This window comes from Martes martes (genome assembly GCF_963455335.1).
Source record: "Martes martes genome assembly, chromosome: 2".
Classification (NCBI taxonomy): Eukaryota; Metazoa; Chordata; class Mammalia; order Carnivora; family Mustelidae; genus Martes; species Martes martes.
The window spans coordinates 105,898,804-105,920,441 of NC_137889.1; the positions used below are offsets into that span (position 1 = coordinate 105,898,804).

Below are 21,638 nucleotides of genomic sequence, written 5' to 3' on the forward strand. Positions count from 1 at the left end.
GGCTTTTTTCCTACATAACTTATTATGTATAATAAGTTTATATACTCTTATAATACATATTAATCATATTATAATTATAATATATATACACAATACTCTTAATTGTGTATACTCCTTAATTGTTATATCTCTGTAATACTCTTTTTTTTTTAAAGATTTTATTTATTTATTTTGAAAGAGAGAGAGATCACAATGTGGGCAGAGAGTCAGGCAGAGAGAGAGGGAATGTGAGCTCCCTGCTGAGCAGAGAGCCCGATGCGGGACTCGATCCCAGGACCCTGAGATCATGATCTGAGCTGAAGGCAGAGGCTTAACCCACTGAACCACCCAGGCGCCCCATTATAGTATGTAAGAGTATGTATACTCTTACATACTATTTTTACATCATTTAAAATTTGTAACATTTTAAATTCTCTATCATTACATAATTAACAAAGTTGTTTAATCTTAATCTTTCATTTAAATGGAGTAAACAGTTCCTCAGAGAGAAAGCTTTAATTTTTAAAATGATATTCCTACACTAAAGTTTCAAGCAACTTAAGTAGATAAATGCTAAAGGTAGGTGTGTTTACAAAACAACTGGAAGGAAACAGATAATTAGAAAGAAAAAAAATCATTATATTTATTTATCTAATTTGTATTTATTCATCTAAAATGAAACTATATTGCAAATATTGAACAAAAAGGATAGCTGTTCTCCAACAAAGTTATGAGGTTTATTAATGTTTTATTTAGATAACTGTGCTTTAAACATGCAGGTACAAGAAGAACCAGGAATTAGCTAGAATCAATTGGAGATGTATTTGAAATCTAGAACCACTATTTATAAGATAGATATCTTTTAGATTCATGCATAAGCAGTAAGTTCAAACCACATAGCACACTTCACAAATATACACTTTCAAAATAAGGAATATATAGAATAAAATTTTGAGTTGCTATGTTCATATTCTTACTGAAATTTTAATAATTTTCTGCTATGTCTTCATTCTACTTCTACAAATTACTACAAAATGACTTAAACATATAAAAACAATCAAAAAGGTCCACTGGACTCAGATGGTAAATGATTTTCTTTCTCTTGTATACAAAAGGCTATATTACATCTTTTGCAAGTAATTATTTCCCTAATTCTAAAAAAAAGGAAAATCAAGTAAAAAAATAAGTAACTGTATAATCATTTCTTTCTCTAGTTTTACTTGACTTAAAATATTGAATTGAAAAACTACAAAGTAGAAATTAGTAATAAAATCAGTTGGACAATTTAACGGTTCTGAGATCCACAGTATTATTTTAGGGAAGGATTAGGTACTTTTCAATTCCAGAGTGCCTTTCCAATTATCTCAGTACTAAAAAACTTCTTAAAATTTTCAAACAAAATTAATTTACCTTAAGTAAAAGACTGTAAGATCTGTTATGTAGCACTTTCCGGGAGATAGAAAAACACCTTAAAACTCAAGCAAATAAAAAAAAATCAAGAGAATAAAAACGGTTAAAATTCAAAGTGATGAGTGGCAGTCTCTCCAAATAAGGCAAGCAAGAAAGTCTTTATTGTTATTAATACCACGCTGTCTTTGGCAAAGTATTTATTCATTAACTGATGTAGCAAAATAATATATACAGTACAATTTGTAATAACATGCTTTTCTAAATGTAAATCATATTAATACAACCAAAGAATTAGTATGTGATCAGACTTTAACAATAAGTAGAACAAGAATAGTTTATATGTATTATCTCATTTAATCATCACAATGATCCTTTGAGGTACGAGTTATTATAATTAACATTAATAGCAACAGGACTATGAATAAAAAACTAACAAGTATTTAGCAAGTAATTTGAAGAGTCAGGATTAGAACCCTGGCCCATTTGATGCCAGTGTCAGAATGCTTTCTCTCTATACCAGTTTTCTCAAGTTGTGGTCACAGACTTCTGGGGATCTTCAAGACCCTTTAGGAGTACACATACTCAAAGCTGTTTTCACGATAATACTAAGGTATTTTTTGTTCTTTGCAAAGCCACTGGTGGATAAAACTGCTGGTACCTTATTAAAAATCAAGGTCATGGCACTAATGTGTAACAGATTCTTGTGAAAAGATTAAAATTAATAATTATATTAAGTACCTTTTTGAATGTTTCATGAGACAAAATGGGAAGTATGCCTAAAACACATATTATGTTGAATTATAAAGATTGTTTTTAGAAAAAGCACTTGGGCAATCATTTGAGATGTGAGTTAAGGCAGGTGCTTTTTTTTCCCCCCCAGGAATACAATTTCTTTCCTTGCAAGCATGACATATAAACAATTATTTTTTCCAGGCTTTCATATTAGGCAACTATTCCTCAAAATGAATGAAGTGAGCCTGTCACTTCAAGAAAAAATTCTAGCAGTCAGGTGAATATTAAAATTTTAGAAAACTTGTTTCTGCCACTGCGAGCTTGGCAGATTTCCAATACTTAGTGATTTTTTGGATGAGATCAATGGTCATATTAATGAATGTAATTTTAAAAAAATATTATATAATGAAATGTTTCATAGTTAGATCTGCATAATTCAGTGAACCAATATTTTAAATGACCAACACATGACATTACAAAATCATGTGTGGGTAAAAGCCAAAGTGCAAGATACACTGATCAATTTGAATGAAACAGAGTATGAAAAGTTCATTGGTATGGTTTTAGATTTTACCTTGCAACTAGGCTTTAAGAAACTACCACTGTCTGAAAAAGTCCTTTGCCAATTACATGTCTGTATAAGTCTTAATTTTCTTCATACACTTCACCAAAACAATGATTCACAACAGATTGAATTCAGAAGCAGATATGAGAATCTGCATAAATAGAAAATAAAATAGAAAATAAAATAGAAAATAAACAGAAACTGCAAAAATATAAAATAACACCACTCCTTCATTATTTATTTATTTATTTATTTTTGGCAAGCAATTATTTTTCAGAAAAATACATTATTGTGGTTAACATGCAGTGGCTTTGTTGTCATTTTAAAACAAATTAATATATAAATATTTTTTAAATGTCTTAGTAAATATTGGTAGATATAACCCACATAAACAAAACTCTTTGGTATCCTTGATCCCTAAGAGGTCTCAAAATCAAAAAGTTTGACAACCACCGCATTATGCCATACTTCCTTTCACTTGTCTCTCAACCAGTAGAAAGATACATTAGATTGGCAACAGACTGGGGGAGATTCAAGTGAGGATTTACTAAGAGAAACTTGCTGGGTATTTAACTTGTGTATATGTGTTCTTAGCAAGAAGTTACCAAAATATTACTTTATCATTTCCTGTGAAAGTAATAAGTCTTTGATTTCTAAGATGAGAGCCATTTCTGAAAGGTAATTAAAGTCTCTGGGAGAAAAGCGGCTCAATAAGCCATTTGTATTCAGGGGCCTTAACGAATCCAAAGTCAGTAGAATGGGATTAGGACTAATATTGGGGACTTCATAGCAGTAGCCAGATTTTGTCTGGCTGGACTAGAACATTTTGTCTAGATGGACTAGAACAGGTCAGTGGGGACGCCTGCAATGGGAGATCCTAAATAAGGTACACTTTCCTAATTTATCCTGTAACCATATCTTTTTTTTTTTTTAAAGATTTTTTATTTATTTATTTGACAGAGAGAGAGAGATCACAAGTAGGCAGAGAGGCAGGCAGAGAGAGTGAGAGAGGGAAGCAGGCTCCCTGCCAAGCAGAGAGCCCGATGTGGGACTCGATCCCAGGACCCTGAGATCATGACCGGAGCCGAAGGCAGCGGCTTAAACCACTGAGCCACCCAGGCGCCCCCCTGTAACCATATCTTGATAAAATCTAAAAAGCTCATTACCAGTAGTCTCTTCTTTAGATTGAAATCTAAAATTTCTTTCTGTAGCATTAACAACATGAAGACCAGGAATAAATGAAAGAACAAACAAACAAAATAAACAAATAAATATATAAGTATCTTTGAACAATCCTTTCACGCTTTCTGTTAGTACAAACTCAGCTGAATATACATTTTGAAAAGGAAGGAGAAAATCAGTAGTAGGATAACATCCATTAAGACTGCAGTTAAATGACCATGGTTTTGCCAGCATACTTGCTTATAACTGAATTTGTTAGCTTTATCTTTAGCAGTGACAGTAGGTTCAAAAGGCACATGTAGTACTGAGATACAGCCCTTAACATTAATGGCCACCTGACAACTTTTCATAATTTGCAAGCTGAATGCTATTCATAGCATTTTAGAAAGTAGTTTCCTTAAGAATGAAGAAACACTTTCATGTTCTCATTTCAAAGTCCACATATATTTTCAGAAGCAGAAACATACACCAAGACAAAAATGATAAAAATCACCCTGGCCCCAATTTTGCCAAATACACATTACTCACCCTATTTATATGGAAATCACATAACTACCATGACATATATAATCTAAGCATCACATTAGTGCACAATATTCCTAACTATTCAAGCTACAACAGTGCTCAATATTCAGAGTTCTGTGACCCACAGCAAATGGAAAGGAGCCAGAAATCACAATCTTTCCCTGCAATGGGAGCCTGCATTTCAATGATGGAAGATTAATGAAGGCTTACTTTGATAGGATTAGTTACTGAGTAGGAAACTCTGTTCATGATCTTATTACAAAAGTGCCCACTCCTGCCCTTGATGAACCTAGCCTCTATTGTTAGAGGTGCAGAAAGGCACCTAAGTAATTATTTTAAGGTAGAACACTGAAGATAGTAATTCAAGGAAAAAATAAAGACAAAAACAAAAACACACTGCATATACAAACTACTAAATGCAACTAAAAATATGTGATTATTAATAGAGTAAGAAAAATGTTAGAAAAATATTCCATTTCATCACATGCTTTCCACCACTATCCACTGTCAACAATCTCTATATCAAAAATATCAAATCTGTTTTCTTTTTTTTTTTTTTTTTTTAAGATTTTATTTATTTATTTGACAGACAGATCACAAGCAGACAGAGAGGCAGGCAGAGAGAGAAGGGAGGAAGCAGGCTCCCCGCTGAGCAGAGAGCCCGATGCGGGGCTCGATCCCAGGACGCCGGGATCACGACCTGAGCCGAAGGCAGCGGCTTTAACCCACTGAGCCACCCAGGCGCCCCTCAAATCTGTTTTCAAAACTAAATTTAAAAATAGTCTCAACATTATCTACAGACTTGAGAAATAGGCCAACAAAATACATCAAACCAAAAAGAAACAAGATAAATATTTCAAAAATAACAATCTTCTATTAACATCTTAACTTTGTTAAATACCTTTCATTTTGCTTATTTGCTGAGACAAGAGAATAGTTGAACAAAGCAAATTTTCTCCAGGTTAGGATATATTATCCTTTCCCTCATTTTTCTTTGTTTACTCTAGGATTCTTAGTAGTGAAAGACCTGTTCTCTAGAGGATGTTTGGAAATTTAATGTTGAGTCACTTTTTAGAAATACATGCCAGGCTTTAGTTGTCACCATAATTAGGGGATTACTACAGCCAATCAGTGGATAGGGGCCAGCGAGGTTCAGCATTTGCCATGTGCTAGACATTCTCATCACACAAGGAACTGTCCCCCATCCCACATGACTTATAAATATCTCATAAGATTAACCATAGTACATAAATAAATCAATATTACCTCATAATAAAACCAATATTAAAGAATTTTTATAAGAAATTACACAAAATGCCCCATTAATTATAGGAGGGTGTCATAATAAAGAGGGCAACATAAATCAAAGATAGCATATATAAAGTATTGAATTATTGAATAATTAACTCACTCTATGTAGTAGCACATTTAACAAACTCTAGTGTACTCTCCACTCAGACTTAACAAAGATTAACACCTTTTGACAATTGTTTTGGAAATTTTAGAAATCAAAATAATGCATAATCAATAGAACGGAAGGCCTGTTTGTACCACTCCTCAATTCTAATTTTTTCTTTTTTAAATATCATGTTTTGTACTGTCTGTAACTTCTGTAAAAATTCCTTCCTAGATGTAAATAATGAATATGACACTCTGTATTTAGGTCTTCTAGTTGATCTAGAACTTAACTTTTATATACTGTATGAACTTGGCTTTGATTCCCACCTCCCCTCCATGTAGTTACCCAATTGTATCAGGGCCATTTATTCAATAATCTATTCTTTTAAATTTATTTATAGAGCCATCTCTGTCATATACCAAAATCTATTTATGGGTAGGTCTGTTTTGTGGGTTTTTTTTTTTGTTTTGTTTTTGTTTTACTGGTTTATATCACTGCATTGGTTTTCTTTTGGTTAATATGTGCCTGACTTAAGTTTTTTATCTCCTATTTTGATTAATATCCTTAAATTTTTATCTCATAAATAGCATACAGATGGATTTTTTTAATGCCTAAAGATTTCCTTTATTAGGCAATCTAATTAGCTCATATTCTATGATCTTTTTATGTTTTTACAGGATTGGCTGACTTTACTGCATATCCCCACAGCCCCCATTGATTTAGAAGTTCTACATTCTCTTTCTATTTTCTTAATGATTACCATTAAAATTTTAATATGCATCCTATACTTCTACATTTCCTGTGAGTGGAGACCCTGACTACTCTTTGTTCTGGATTATATTTTCCAAGGCTGTTTTTATACAAACATATTGGAAAATGTATGTATGTTTAGAAAACCAAAGCAAAGATGCTAACACTCCTGCTGCTTGCTATGCTATGAGTGATAATGTCCTTTGTCTCTGACCCAGGAGTCCTGGATTTTCTGCCAGTGCCCATGAAACCGTAACAGGCTCAATCATTAGCTTTTAAGTAGAGTGAAAACAAATCCCAGATCTGAAAAGATCTCTGACTTAATGCCCAAGTATAATGAGTATTTTTATTTTCCCCTCATACAACACAAAACATTACAATACTTTTAAGCTGAGTTCTCACCTGCTCTTATCTTTTATAATATTGCTAGCTAAAATTTTATTTCTATTCATCTATTAGCCTTTTTCAAATTAATTTTATGTATACATATTTAATAGTAATTGTTTAATTATATTTATAAGCTTATGAGGATTAGATGAGTAGTTTATTTAAAGAGGGTGGAGCAGTGCTTGGCACAGAGTAAGCACTTAGTATATGTCTGCATTGTTATGTTTTAACAATGTTTTTTGCTCACCCTTTTATACCATACTCATTCAGAGTTTAATTTTTCTGATTAACTAAATCAAATACAAATTATATATTTCCTTTTGTGAGTCCTTTCTTAATACTATCTATATTCATGAATATGTCTAAAATTTTTAATCAGGCTGTCTTGGTAATTCCACACATGATTTTCTGCATAAATGTTTTTTGTCAATTTACAACATTGTCTGATCCAATGTCATATTCTGTTTACTACTGAGAACAATTAGGTCCTTTCAAGAGAGTTCTTTGAAAATAATTATCTCTTCTTTTAGTCTATGTCTTAGCTATCAGTACTTTTTTCCCTCAAATATCTTATTCCATTACCAACTTGGCAGTCAGCTCCTCTATAATTTTTTCAACTCCTGCCACAATATTTAATGTAATTTTGTATTATATCTCCCATAATGTGAAACAAGATAGGTGGGGTTATAATAAATGAATACTTAATATAATAATATGTATACTGGTTAATTTTTTTTACAAGGTCTTTTATCTCCATTTAATTATACAGCTTGTCCTTATTTTATTTGTTTCCTAACCTGTGTATGTTCTTTTTGGAGTCTTCACTGAATAAACTATGTACTCAAATAAAAGGTATTTCTCCAGAAGCCTAGAAGCAAATGACACTGTAAATGTTGAGGATAGTTACTACAGGCCTGATCACATCACACAGTTATATATAGCACAATACAAAGAGCAATGAACTAGGAGTAAGTATGTCTGTGTTTTAGTTTCTATTCTCCAATGGAAGATGAACTAGACTATGGGCAGAGGGTTGTCAAATGATGTAAGTTAAAATTTTAGTTCTGTGACTAATTAGTTCTGTTATCTTCTCAAACACTGTATTTCTCAATTAAAAATGCTGAAATTATGTTTCATATGCCCTGCAGGTTTATTTTGAGACTCAAGTGAAATAATGTTTATGAAAGTATTTTTAAACTTCAAAGAACTCTGCAAGTATTTATACTATAAGTATTATTGTTAACACTTCAAATAGATTAGTTGAGTGTTAATATAAACATTTTTCATCTCTAATCTTACCATCAATAAACTGGTCCCTTAATATGAGACTTAAGAGGAAAGGTATGATCAGGAAACAAAGATAAGTTAAGAAGGAATAAGGAGAACTCTATCTCAAAAATGTTTTTTTTTTTGAGGTTAATAAAAAGCTATGATATTATACTCCAAAACACTTCTAATAGAGGTTTGACTGCATATCACACACCACAGATGAGTAACAGGATAATCATGGCTAACCTTTAAGAGTCAACTCTGATTTTTGGGTCGATATGGACTGTTAAGAAGCTAATGAAGTAAGCTAAAATCTGGCAAAGCTTCTGAGGTTAATATATCAAGAAAAACACAGAAGCAGCTACTTAAAAATTCACTAAAGTTCAAATTTCCTACTTCTTCAAAAGCAGGCCTGACTATCATAAAATCCATGTGAAAACCCTTACAGCACAGTTTAAAACAACACTCAAACTAAAAGGTTTTTCAAAAAAATTGGATAGTGCCAAAAAATATAAAATAACATACTTTCCCTTTACTTAAAGTGAGAATATGGAAGGTAATCACACAAACTTTATAAAAGAAGGCTATAATTAGTAACAGAAACTTGTTCCGCTACATGGATTTCTTATGACAACACAACTTTAAAAACAGTACTCTTTTGTGTTACCAGTGTTTGCTTCATTTTTTACCTAGGTTCTATTAATGTCCCAAGTACTTACATCTGGGATAAATCCAATCTCATTGAGATGATTGCTCAGCTCTGGATCATGGAATGCAATCATCTGTGAGAACACGGTCAGATACTCTGAAATGAAAATAAAGTTTAAGACAAGCACCATTTTTACAGAATACTTTAAATAAAGACATTAAATTCATATAAATTTGTTTTATTTACATTTTGAATGATATTTAATTTTTTCCATGAAGAAAATATATTTTAGTAAGCTAATTTTGTTTTATCACCATTTTAATCACTTACTGCTAATTATTAAACATACCAAAAAACTATGGCACAACTTACTTTCTACCTTCTGAACTACTGGTTCATTTCTTAAATCATGGATTACACACGTGGTATTTTCCTACTAAATTCATCATACGTTTTCCCTCACCATATTGAATCTGTCTTGCATTTATTGTATATTCAGAAAGTGGAACAGATGCTTAAATAAGGAACAACACTTTATAAGCAATCACAAGTAGAACAATTATGCTTTAATTTTTTTATATATACAGATATAGGCATTTGTGCCGGTTCTAATGTATTTCCATCTAAGGCTCTACATTACCCTATTTAGGAATAAGAATTAGCAAAATCTTAATCTGAAAATAGGCACACAGTACACAATGAAAAATACCTGTTGTCAATTCTAATCCTATTGTAATTCATAAATTTCAGTTAAAATATGAGGAATATTTCCTTATTTTCTCCATTCCTTCAACAAATTGCTTTTCTTGTCAATTTACTCACTATGTTCTAACCTGAAAAAGATTCTGGCAACCCTGAACTCAAGGGCAAGTAAACCATACCTTTACAAAGCAAAAAGACAAAATTAACACATATTTTAGGAAGCTCAACTTTTTTTTTTTTTTGAGATTAAATGACAATAACTCCATAAAATGAATAGAATTCTGCCTTACTTAAATCTAATGGTTACTATGAAGACAAATAATAATAAAGGACTGAATAAATATGACTTATTTTTGGTAGTTAAGAACAGAGGGCTCAGGGAGGTTTCATGATGTATTTAATATTATTCTCTATGACAGAGCCAGGCTCATAATTCCTAGTGGTGTTTTCCCTGCTGTGTCAAAAAGAGGCATTATTTCAAAAGAGCAGAAAGTGTGAGTTGTAGGAATACTGGAGAATGTGGTAAGAAAAATTCCAGGTTATCTGTGTCTTTCTGAAGGAAGACAGACATTCACTATTTCCCAGGGATTCCCCTGGATATGGTATGGAAGATGCTGAGGAATTCAGCATGATGATGGAATAAGACATTTGTAATGCAGAGAAGAGAAAAAGACTGAGATGGGAAATTTTTAAGCTTGTTTTCAACTGCAGTTTCATTATGTGAATATACTGTACCTTGTTATATTTGGTTCAAAACAATAGTTCTTTTAAGGAAATAAGAGCTATAAAAAATTATATTTTAAAACTCTGGCAAATCAATCATCAAAACTGTTATCCTTTATCAAATAAGGTCAATACTTGAACTACTAGTATTGTTATTTTTGAGCCATCTCCCATATTCAAATCTACACTGCAGTTAGATGCCTGTAAATATGGCTCTTAAATGCTGTCACATGATAAAATAAAGTACTTCCCATAACTTTAAAAAAATGACAATAACTCAATGAATCTTTTCTCTTAACAACTTCAACTCCTTCTTCCAATAAAGTAGGAGATCAAACCCATTATTTGGTAAAAATAACCTATAAAAATAATGCCTGCTTTTTTTTTTTTTTAGTTTTTAAAGTACCTTATTTTTCATATTTCCAGAAATAGTACTAAGTCCTTGACAACCTGTTAGTATAAGTAGCCTTCCCCTCTTTTCCTCAATGGAAACTTTGCTTCTATTGGGTGTTTTATGTAAGCAATGAATCAGTAAATTCTACTCCTGAAACTAATTTTATAGTATATGTTAAGTAACTGGAATTTAAGGAAAAACTTGAGGAAAAAAAACAACACAATAAACCCCCCCAACCTTGATCTAATGACCAATGCATTTTATAATTATTTACCTATAAGCAATGATACATTTTGTACAAAGAGAAGCAGCAAAAAGCACCAAAAAGAAAAGACGAGGCGGTGTGGTATTCAAGACTGTGATAAAGCTGATTTCTGGATCTAATTTGAGCTTTTACCCATGGGTGTTGGGTAAAGAATAGGCATTTAATCAATATTTTTATTGATTTGATGTTTACTCTATAGCAACAGAATTCATTCTATCTATCCACTGTCTCAACTCTTCCTCTAAGAACAAGAAAGACACAATTCACATCAGCTTCAAGATTTACAGATTGAAGTGAAAACTCGTTGGATCCCTATGTCTCAGGGAACTTCTGGGTATAACTTTTGCTTATTTATCTTTTTTCTACTTCTAATTAGCAATAGCATGTTTACAGTCCTAATTTATCTAGAAGCTAGAGGTATGTAACACCAGTAATCATAAGCATTCAGCTATATGTTGATGAAAATATATAGTTATTAACTTTTAAAAAGTACACTTCATTTTAAACTAGAAAGTCGTGCCTCAGGCAGTTCCCCACAGCTATGCTCTAGTTTACTAAATATCATTCTTATATTAGCCTGATAAAAGATAATTACTATGTGGTATTACATGGCTGAGTAAGAATGGACTGAAATTCATAATGAAAACATATTCCTTGCAGGACGCCAGTTGATTAAGCGGCTGCCTTTGGCTCAGGTCATGATCCCAGGGTGCTGGGATCGAGTCCCACATCAGGATCCTTGCTCAGCAGGGAGCCTGCTTCTCCCTCTGCCTGCCACTCTGTCTGCCTGTGCTCACTCTCTCTGACAAATAAATAAATAAAATCTTAAAAAAAAAACAAACATATTCCTTGCATTCTGCCAAATATTCATAGTGGATTTATGATACATGATATGTGTTATAATTGCATATATGTACATATATATGCCTATATATACATAAAATACACACAAATACATATGTATTTTTATAAAATACACACAAGTATGTGTATCTTTATACATTATATACTACCTATCATCTCATTGAAATATAAGTCATAAGGTTGGAAAAAGTTTTGGTTGCTCAAGACAGGCTTTGAAATGAGATATACTATGGTTTGTTATATTCAGGACAATTTTTTTAAAGATGGGATATGGTGGAATTGATGAAGTCAGCACTATGTGATATTTTAAGTTATTTCAAAATGTACTTAAAAAGGTCTGGGGAGTAAATTTTTTAAAAATTGAAATGCAAATGTCCTTTTATTTATAAATCAACCTCAGATAAGTTAAGGGTAGTTCAGAAAAACAGACCAGTAGTCAAAATAAAGAATTTCAAGGATATTACTACTGACTTAAAATGTTCACAGGACATTTTAATTGTGATTTTTAATAATGAAGATAAACATCTGAACCATAATATAACCCCCTACATAGTATTTTCTAACAAATAGGTGACTATGTAAGGTTAAATGTTATATTATTCTTTAAAAAAGAAAATCAAGATTGGAGGGGAGGAACAAGATGGCAGAGGAGCAGGAGACCTAAATTTCATCCCAGGAATTCTGCTTGATGGTTATTAAACCATTCTGAACACCTATGAAATCCACAGGAGACTGAAGAAAAAAATAGCAACTCTATGAACAGGAAAGCAACCATTTTCTGGAAGGTAGGACATGTGGCATGTGGAGAAGTGAATCCAAGGTGATATTTGAGAAGACAGAATGCGGGGAGAGGGAGCCTCCATCAGCCAGCTACCAGCAACGGATAGAGCAGTAGAACACAAAATCAGAACTTTTAGTTAGAAGTCGGCTCCACTGAGGGATGTTGCTCCACTGGCTAAGCAGGGGAGGAATCCTTTCTGGGACAGTGTGGTCTCAGGACCCTCAGAGGGCAGAAGGTATACTGGAGCAAATTATAGCAGAGAACAACCCTAGTTTGGGGAAGGAAACAGGCATCAAAATCGCGGAGGCATAGAGAACCCCCTCAAAATCAATAAAAATAGGTCAATACCTCATCACCTAACAGGAAAACTTACAGGTCTCAGAGACAAAGAGAAAATCCTGAAAGCAGTTTGGGAGAAGAGGTCTGTAAACTACAACAGTAGAAACAATAAATTGGAATCAGACCTATCCACAGAGACCTGGCAGGCCAGAAAGGACTGGCATGATATACTCAGAGCACTAAATGAGAAAAATATGTAGCCAAGAATACTATATCCAGCTAGGCTCTCACTGAAAAGAGGAGGAGAGATAAAGAGCTTCCAGGACAAACAAAAACTAAAAGAATTTGCAAACACCAAACCACCCCTACAGGAAATACTGAAAGGGGTCTTTTTTTTTTTTTTAATTTTTTATTTTTTTAAAGATTTTTTTTATTTATCAGATAGAGATCACAAAGAGGCAGAGAGAGAGAGAGGAAGGAAAGCAGGCTCCCTGCTGAGCAGAGAGCCCGATGTGGGGCTCGATCCCAGAACCCTGAGATCACGACCCGAGCCGAAGGCAGAGGCTTTAACCCACTGAGCCACACAGGCGCCCCTGAAAGGGGTCTTCTAAGCAAAGAGAGAGCTTAAAAGTAACAGACCAGAAAGGAACAGAGACAATATACAGTAATAGTCACCCTACAGGCAATACAATGGCACTAAATTCATATCTTTCAATTGTTACCCTGAATGTAAATGGGCTAAATGCCCCAATCAAAAGACACAGGGTATCAGAATGGATTAAAAAACAAGACCCATCAATATGTTATCTTCAAGAGACTCATTTCAGACCCAAAGACACCAACAGAGTTAAGGTGAGGGGGTAGAAAACCATTTACCATGCTAATGAACATCAAAAGAAAGCTGGGGTGGCAATCCTTATATCAGACAAATTAGATTTTAAACCAAAGACTATAATAAGAGATGAGGAAGGACTTATCATACTTAAAGGGTCTACCCAACAGGAAGAGCTAACAGTTTCAAATATCTATGCCCTTAACATGGGAGCAGCCAATTATATAAACCAATTAATAACAAAATCAAGGAAACACATTGGCAATAATACAATAATAGTATGGGACTTTAACACAGCACTCACTGAAATGGACAGATCATCTAAGCAAAAGATCAACAAGGATATAAAGGCTTTATTTATTTATTTTTATTATTTTAAAAAGATTTTATTTATTTATTTGACAGACAGAGATCACAAGTAGGCAGAGAAGCAGGCAGAGGGAGAGAGGAGGAAGCAGGCTCCCTGCTGAGCAGGGAGCCTGACACAGGGCTGGATCCCAGCACCCTGGGATCATGACCTGAGCCAAAGGCAGAGGCTTTAACCCACTGAGCCACCCAGGCGCCCTGGGTATAAAGGCTTTAAATGACACACTGGGACCAGACTAACTGCACAGAGATATTCAGAACATTCCATCCCAAAGCAACAGAATACACATTCTTCTCTAATGCACATGAAACATTCTCCAGAATAGATCACATCCTGGGTCACAAATCAGGTCTCAACTGGTACCAAAAGTTTAGGATCATTCCTTGCATATTCTCAGACCACAATGCTCTGAAACTCAAACTCAATCACAGGAAGAAAGTTGGAAAGAACTCAAATACATGGAGGCTAAGGAATGAATAGGTCAACTAGGAAATTAAAGAAGAATTGAAAAAATTCATGGAAAAAATGAAAATGAAAACACGACTGTTCAAAATCTTTGGGACACAGCAAAGGTGGTCCTAACAGGAATATAGAAAGCCTTTCTCAAGAAACAAGAAAGGGCTCAAATACACACCCTAACCCTACACCTAAAGGAGCTGGAGAAAAAACAGCAAATAAAGCCTAAACCCAGCAGGAGAAAAGAAATAATAAAGATCAGAGCAGAATTCAATGAAATAGAAACCAAAAGAACAGTAGAACTTATCAATGTAACTAGGAGCTGGTTCTTTGAAAGAATTAATGAAACTGATAAACCCCTGGCCAGACTTATCAAAAAGAAAAGAGAAAGGACCCAAATGAATAAAATGAATGAAAGAGGAGAGATCACAACCAACACCAAAGAAATAAAAACAATGATAAGAACATATTATGGGGGCACTTGGGTGGCTCAGTGGGTTAAAGTCTCTGCCTTCGGCTCAGGTCACGGTCCCAGGGTCCTGGGATCGAGCCCCGCATCGGGCTCTCTGCTTGGTAGGGAGCCTGCTTCCTCCTCTCTCTCTGTGCCTCTCTGCCTACTTGTGATCTGTCAAATAAATAAATAAAATCTTAAAAAAAAAACCCAAAAAACAAAACAAAACAAAAAAACCATATTATGAACAACTATATGAACAACATCCATAAGAACAACTATATGCCAGCAGATTAGACAATCTGGAAGAAATGGGTGCATTCCTAGAGACATACAAACTATCAAAACTGAACCAGGAAGAAATAGAAAACTTGAACAGACCTGTAACCAGTAAGGAAATTGAAACAGTAATCAAAAATCTCCCAGCAAAGAAGAGCCCAGGGCCAGATGGCTTCCCAGGGGAATTTTACCAAACATTTAAAGAAGAATTAATACCTATTCTTCTGAAACTGTACCAAAAAGCAGAAATGGAAGGAAAACTTCCAAACTCATTCTATGAGGCCAGCATTACCTTGATCCCAAAACCAGACAAACACCCCATCAAAAAGAAGAATTATAGGCCACTATCTCTGATGAATACTGATGCAAAAATTCTCACCAAAATACTAGCTAGTAGGATTCAACAGTACATTAAAAGGATTATTCGCCACAACCAAGTGGGATTTATTCCTGGGCTGTAAGGTGGGTTCAATATCTGCAAATCAATCAGTATGATACAATACATTAATAAAAAAAAAAAGAACAAAAACCATATGATACTCTCAATAGATGCAGAAAAAGCATTTGACAAAGTACAGCATCCTTTCTTAATCAAAACTCTTCATAGTATAGGGATAGAGGGTACATACCTCAATATCATAAAAGCCATCCACAGCAAGTGTCATTCTCAATGGGGAAAAACTAAGAGCTTTTCCCCTAAGGTCAGGAACATGGCAGGGATGTCCACTATCACCACATTATTCAACATAGTACTAGAAGTCCTAGCCTCAGCAATCAGACAACAAAGGAATAAATGGCATCCGAATCAGCAAAGAAGTCAAACTCTCACTCTTTGGATGATATGTTTCCTTATGTGGAAAACCCGAAAGACTCCACCCCAAAACTGCTAGAACTCATACAGGAATTCAGTAAAGTATCAGGATATAAAATCAATACACAGAAATCAGCTGCATTTCTATACACCAACAGCAAGACAGAAGAAAGAGAAATTAAGGAATTGATCCCATTTACAATTGCCCCCAAAATCATAAGATACCTAGGAATAAATCTAACCAAAGATGCAAAGAATCTGTACTCAGAAAACTGCAGAGTACTCATGAAAGAAATTGAGGAAGACACAAGGAAATGGAAAAATGTTCCATGCTCATGGATTCGATGAACAAATATTGTGAAAATGTCTATGCTACCTAGAGCAATCTATACATTTAATGCAATCTCTATAAAAATACCATTAACTTTTTTTCAAAGAAATGGGACAAATAATCCTAAAATTTGTATGGAATCAGAAAAGACCCCGAATAGCCAGAGGATGTTGGAAAAAGAAAATGAAAGCTGGTGGCATCACAATTCCGGACATCAAGTTCTATTACAAAGCTATAACCATCAAGACAGTATGGTACTGGCACAAAAATAGACACATAGATCAATGGAATAGAATAGAGAGCCCAGAAATGGACCCTAAACTCTATGGTCAACTAATCTTTGACAAAGCAGGAAAGAATGTCCAATGGAAAAAAGACAGCCTCTTCAACAAATGGTGTTGGGGAAACTGAGACAGCCACATGAAGAAATGGAGAAGAATGAAACTGGACTACTTCCTTACACCACACAGAAAAACAGACTCAAAATGGATGAAAGACCTAAATGTGAGATAGGAATCTATCAAAATCCTTGAGGAGAACACAGGCAGCAACCTCTTCGACCTCAGCTGCAGCAACTTCTTCCTAGAAACATTGCCAAAGGCAAGGGAAGCAAGGGCAAAAATGACTATTGGGACTTCATCGAGATAAAAAGCTTTTGTGCAGCAAAGGAAACAGTCAACAAAACCAAAAAATAACTGACAGAATGGGAGAAGATATTTGCAAATGACATAATAGATAAAGGGCTAGTATTCAAAATCTATAAAGAACTTATCAAACTCAATACCCGAAGAACAAATAATCAAATCAAGAAATGGGCAGAAGACATGAACAGACATTTCTGCAAAGAAGACATCCAAACGGCCAACAGACACATGAGAAAGTGCTCAGCAACACTTGGCATCAAGGAAATGCAAATCAAAACTACAATGAGATACCACTGCACACCAGTCAGCATGGCTAAAATTAACAAGACAGGAAATGACACATGTTGGCAAGAATGTGGAGGAAGGGGAACCCTCCTACACTGTTGGTGGGAATGCAAGCTGGTGCAGCCACTCTGGAAAACAGTATGGAGGTTCTTCAAAAAGTTGAAAATAGAGCTCCCTACAACCCAGGAATTGTACTACTGGGTATTTACCCCAAAGATGTAGGTAGATTCATAGGGGTGCATGTACCCCAATGTTTATAGCAGCAATGTCCACAATAGCCAAGCTATGGAAGGAGCCTAGAAGTCTATCAACAGATGAATGGATAAAGAAGATATGGTACATATACACAGTGGAATATTATGCAGCCATCAAAAAACTGGAATCTTGCCATTTGTTAACGGCATGGATGAAACTCTTAGAGGATATTAAGCTAAGTGAAATAAGTCAATCAGAGAAAGATAAACAACATATAATCTCACTGATATGAGGAATTTGAGAAATAAGACAGAGGATCATAGAAGAAGGGAGGGAAAAATGAAACAGGACAAAACCAGAGAGAGAGACAAACCATAAGAGACTCTTAATCTCAGGAAACAAACTGAGGTTTGCTGGAGTGGAGGGGAGTGGGAGGGATGGGGTGGCTGGGTGATGAACACCGGGGAGGGTATGTGCTATTGGGAGTGCTGTGAATTGTGTAAGACTGATGAATCACAGACCTGTATCCCTGAAACAATTAATACATGATACATTAAAAAAAAATTAAATGAAAGGAGAAGAAAAAAAAAAGAACATCAAGATTTTTCGAAAATCCCCCTTAGACTTCAGGTGAAGTTTAATATCACACTAATGCACAAAACCACGTCTAATATACATTTTTTGTGTGTTTTAATGAGACTTTATACATTTTAATTTTCTGCAATGAGATATAAAATAAAAAGTCTTTTTCCCTTTTAATCTTTTCAAATTAAAAAAATTCTCATATGTCTCTTTTAAAACAGTTTCTTAATTCATTACATACTTTTAAATGACAGTGTAAGGCTTTTGTATGACACCATTGTATTTTTGTACAGCTATTTATAAATAAGTCATCTGTTTTCAAAAACAACTTCACAAAATGGATACAAGATGAAATTTCAGTAAGTTCCCACATATGGGTATCCTTACTTTTTCCTTTCTAAGTAGTCTTTCTTCTTTCATTGCCTTAGATGGGGTAAGGAGAAGGTGAAGGATGATAGGGGAGAGATTTAAAGCAAAAGATTTCCTCAGCTCACAAATCAAAAATAGCATTCTTGGTTCTAAAAGTTCTGTCACTATATGTTATTTTCCATTAGGCATTGAAGATGCTAAGTGTATGTAAATATGCAGAGAGTCATAAATCTCTTGTCAAATAAAATGTGCCTAAGCTAATTCATTTGGTGACTTTCGGACGCATAGCACTCAAAAGAAGTCCAAGTTATTTTACTGCAAATGAACCCAAATTAGATTATCTCAAATTACAAAGTTTGCCAGTTGTAAAATTTGGATTGCTATCTAAAACCACAAGAAGAAGCAACAACCTTTATGTCAAAAAGAAAAGAGGTGGGTTCAAAAGAAGAGAAAGATAATTTTCAGGCCTATACTTGTCAGCTATTTTCTTTTTGGTTCATATACCCTGCTCTGGTAAATATACAAACAAGCTCACTCAACAGTTTTCATACTATTTCTATTAAAGGCAGAACATTTTCAGTCTCAGGAAAAATCTCCTTAGTCACAAGATGTAAGACATTCTGGAAAACAGTAAGGTTGTAAGTTCAATGTATTTCCTACTCTCTCCCAATATGCTATCATTAAAGCCATCCATGACAAAGATGTTTATTCAACCCAAAACAAGCAATGCACTGTTTTTCCAAATGCATAACCCTTTAGGTGAAATTGCGTATCTCCTTCTCTTTTTCTTATTGTTTGATGAGAAAGGAGATTTATATTATACTCCTATTTTGATAGCTGGCCTTTAGACTCCAACTTTAGTCTATCTTCCTTCCTCCTTCTCTCCTCAAAAACTTACTCAATGTCTGTGTGCAGCGTGACCATACATCCTGATTACATGGAGAGTTCCAGTTGCCACCTGTAGGTGCAGTGTCTGGTGCAGTTAGTGTGCCTTTTAAACCCTGAAAAATACCCCAGTTTAGTTATACAGCCATCCTAGCTATGTGGTGCACTACATTAAATATTAGAGACATTACAGAGAAGATACCATCCTTTTCCCCAAAGGATTTAGAAACATACACAGGAAAACAGAATATTGGGAAATTTTTCATGCAATTTTATTTCCTAGGTTTATATGGTATTTCTCTCTCCCTTTCCCATTCTGACTTGTAAAAACCACATTTTCCAATTGTCCAAGTGTGAATATGCCTTAGTTTTGTAAACAGTACAAGAGGGACACCTGGGTGGCTCAGTGGGTTAAGTGTCTGCCTTCAGCTCAGGTCATGATGATCCCAGGGTCCTGGGATTGAGTCCGGCATCGGGCTCCCTGCTCAGCAGAGAGTCTGCTTCTACCTCTCCCTCTGCCTGCTGTTTCCCCTGCTTGTGCTCTCTTGCTCTCTCTCTCTCTGGCCAATAAATAAAATCTTTCTAAAAAAATAAGTAAACAGCACAAGAATGTTTAAAGTTGTAGCAAAATTCCAATGGCTGTATTGGTGGACAACATAGAGCAGAATGACTCTGAAGTAGTATAGTTTAAAAGTTTATAGGCCAATTTTCTAGGTTGTTCCTTTCTTAATTGAAAAAAGACATAAATGTATATGTAAGGACCTATTTAGCCAGAGCGCTTCCATCTGGTTAAACAATAACTTTGTTGTTTATACAGTAAAACTTAAACTGTCCCTGCCCCCTTTCCCCCCAGGGGACTTACTGAAAAACAAGTCCCGGAAACCAGTCCCAGGTAACAAAGCCCAAATACAAGGGTGGGTCAGGCCAGGTGGAGACATCCAATCAGTGGGGGGGCTCATACTGTCTCCCTAGCTACCGAGGAGTATGGGCCCCATCCTTTGGGCACCTTTTGGGTGCCATTTCTGACCAAGGTGATAGACTAGTTCAAATGACTACTATAGTGCAAATTCTTTCAGTTGGTCACTTATGTGTGACCTAACATGACTGTGCAGCTTTCTCTGTGTGTTACAATCTCATTGGCCACCTGTGCATGGCCAGGCCCAACCACATGGCTTTTGCCCTTAAAGGCTAGTCTGTAAGGCAGAGAGGGGTTGCACTCTCTGAAAGAGGCGCGGTCCCAGTCGGTAGGTTTGATTCTTGATGCTTGGCACGGAATAAAGCTTTGTTTGATCTTCGCTTTGTATCAGTCTCACTCCTTTAATCATGGACCCATTAGTGGGGGACCTTTCAGTATAGCTGGGTTTTCCATATAGGATTAGTTCCCATTTTTAATAATTAAATGGCTGCCTCTCTTCGCTGGCCTAAAGCTGCCTTCTTTTCTCTTCAACTTATAACTCTGCAAGTTATAAGCCTGTTTTCCAATATCTCTGCAACTCTAACCAATCTATCCCTTTCAGATCCCTCCACCTTTTTCAATCCAGCTGGTACTCTAAGGTTCTGAGTCTAAGAGTAATTTTAAGGATCTTAATTTAGAAATCCAACCTTGAGCTGTTTAACCAGTATATTTTTAAAAAAATTCCTATGTATTGATACTTTTATCAACTCAATAGTAACATTACTGGGGATTAATTTGATAGTGTCAAAAATGATAAAGACTATTCATTTAGGCTAGAAGTAAATTTTTTAATCTTCTTAAAAATGTCTGCAGGTAACAAGTTAATAGGATCATGGTAAACAAACAAAACAAAAAATACAGGGTATTTTTTTTTTAATTTTTATTTATTTATTTGACAGACAGAGATCACAAGTAGGCAGAGAGGCAGGCAGAGAGAGAGGAAGGGAAGCAGGCTTCCCGCTGAGCAGGGAGCCCGATGCGGGGCTCCATCCCAGGACCCTGGGACCATGACCTGAGCTGAAGGCAGAGGCTTTAACCCACTGAGCCACCCAGGTGCCCCCAAAACAGGGTATTTTGACTAAACAGATAATTTTTATCTCTTCTGTAAGAGGCAAAGCATTTTAGGGTCTTATATGTAAATACTGTATTTTATGAAAAATTTTAAAATAAAAAACTTCCACATTCTATTAGCATATAATTATAAAAACAAATAAATAACATTTAAAAGTGCTATCCAATATAGAAACTGGTTTCTGTAGAGACAATTCAATGACTCAATAAATATGCAATTCTGCAAATAGCTGTTGAGTTGATTGATTTCATATGATATACGGCTTTTTC

At 34.8% G+C, this 21,638-nt stretch overlaps 1 protein-coding gene across 2 annotated transcripts in view; it reads right to left on the bottom strand.

Moving 5' to 3' along the window:
• The window catches only part of TBCK (TBC1 domain containing kinase), a 205,621-nt gene that overhangs the window by 96,271 nt on the left and 87,712 nt on the right, over positions 1–21,638 (bottom strand). For both annotated transcript variants that reach the window (XM_080796178.1, XM_080796177.1), the window contains exon 20: positions 8,918–9,003. In XM_080796178.1, coding sequence (XP_080652304.1) covers positions 8,918–9,003 — 86 coding nt within the window. The remainder of the gene's footprint in view (positions 1–8,917; positions 9,004–21,638) is intronic.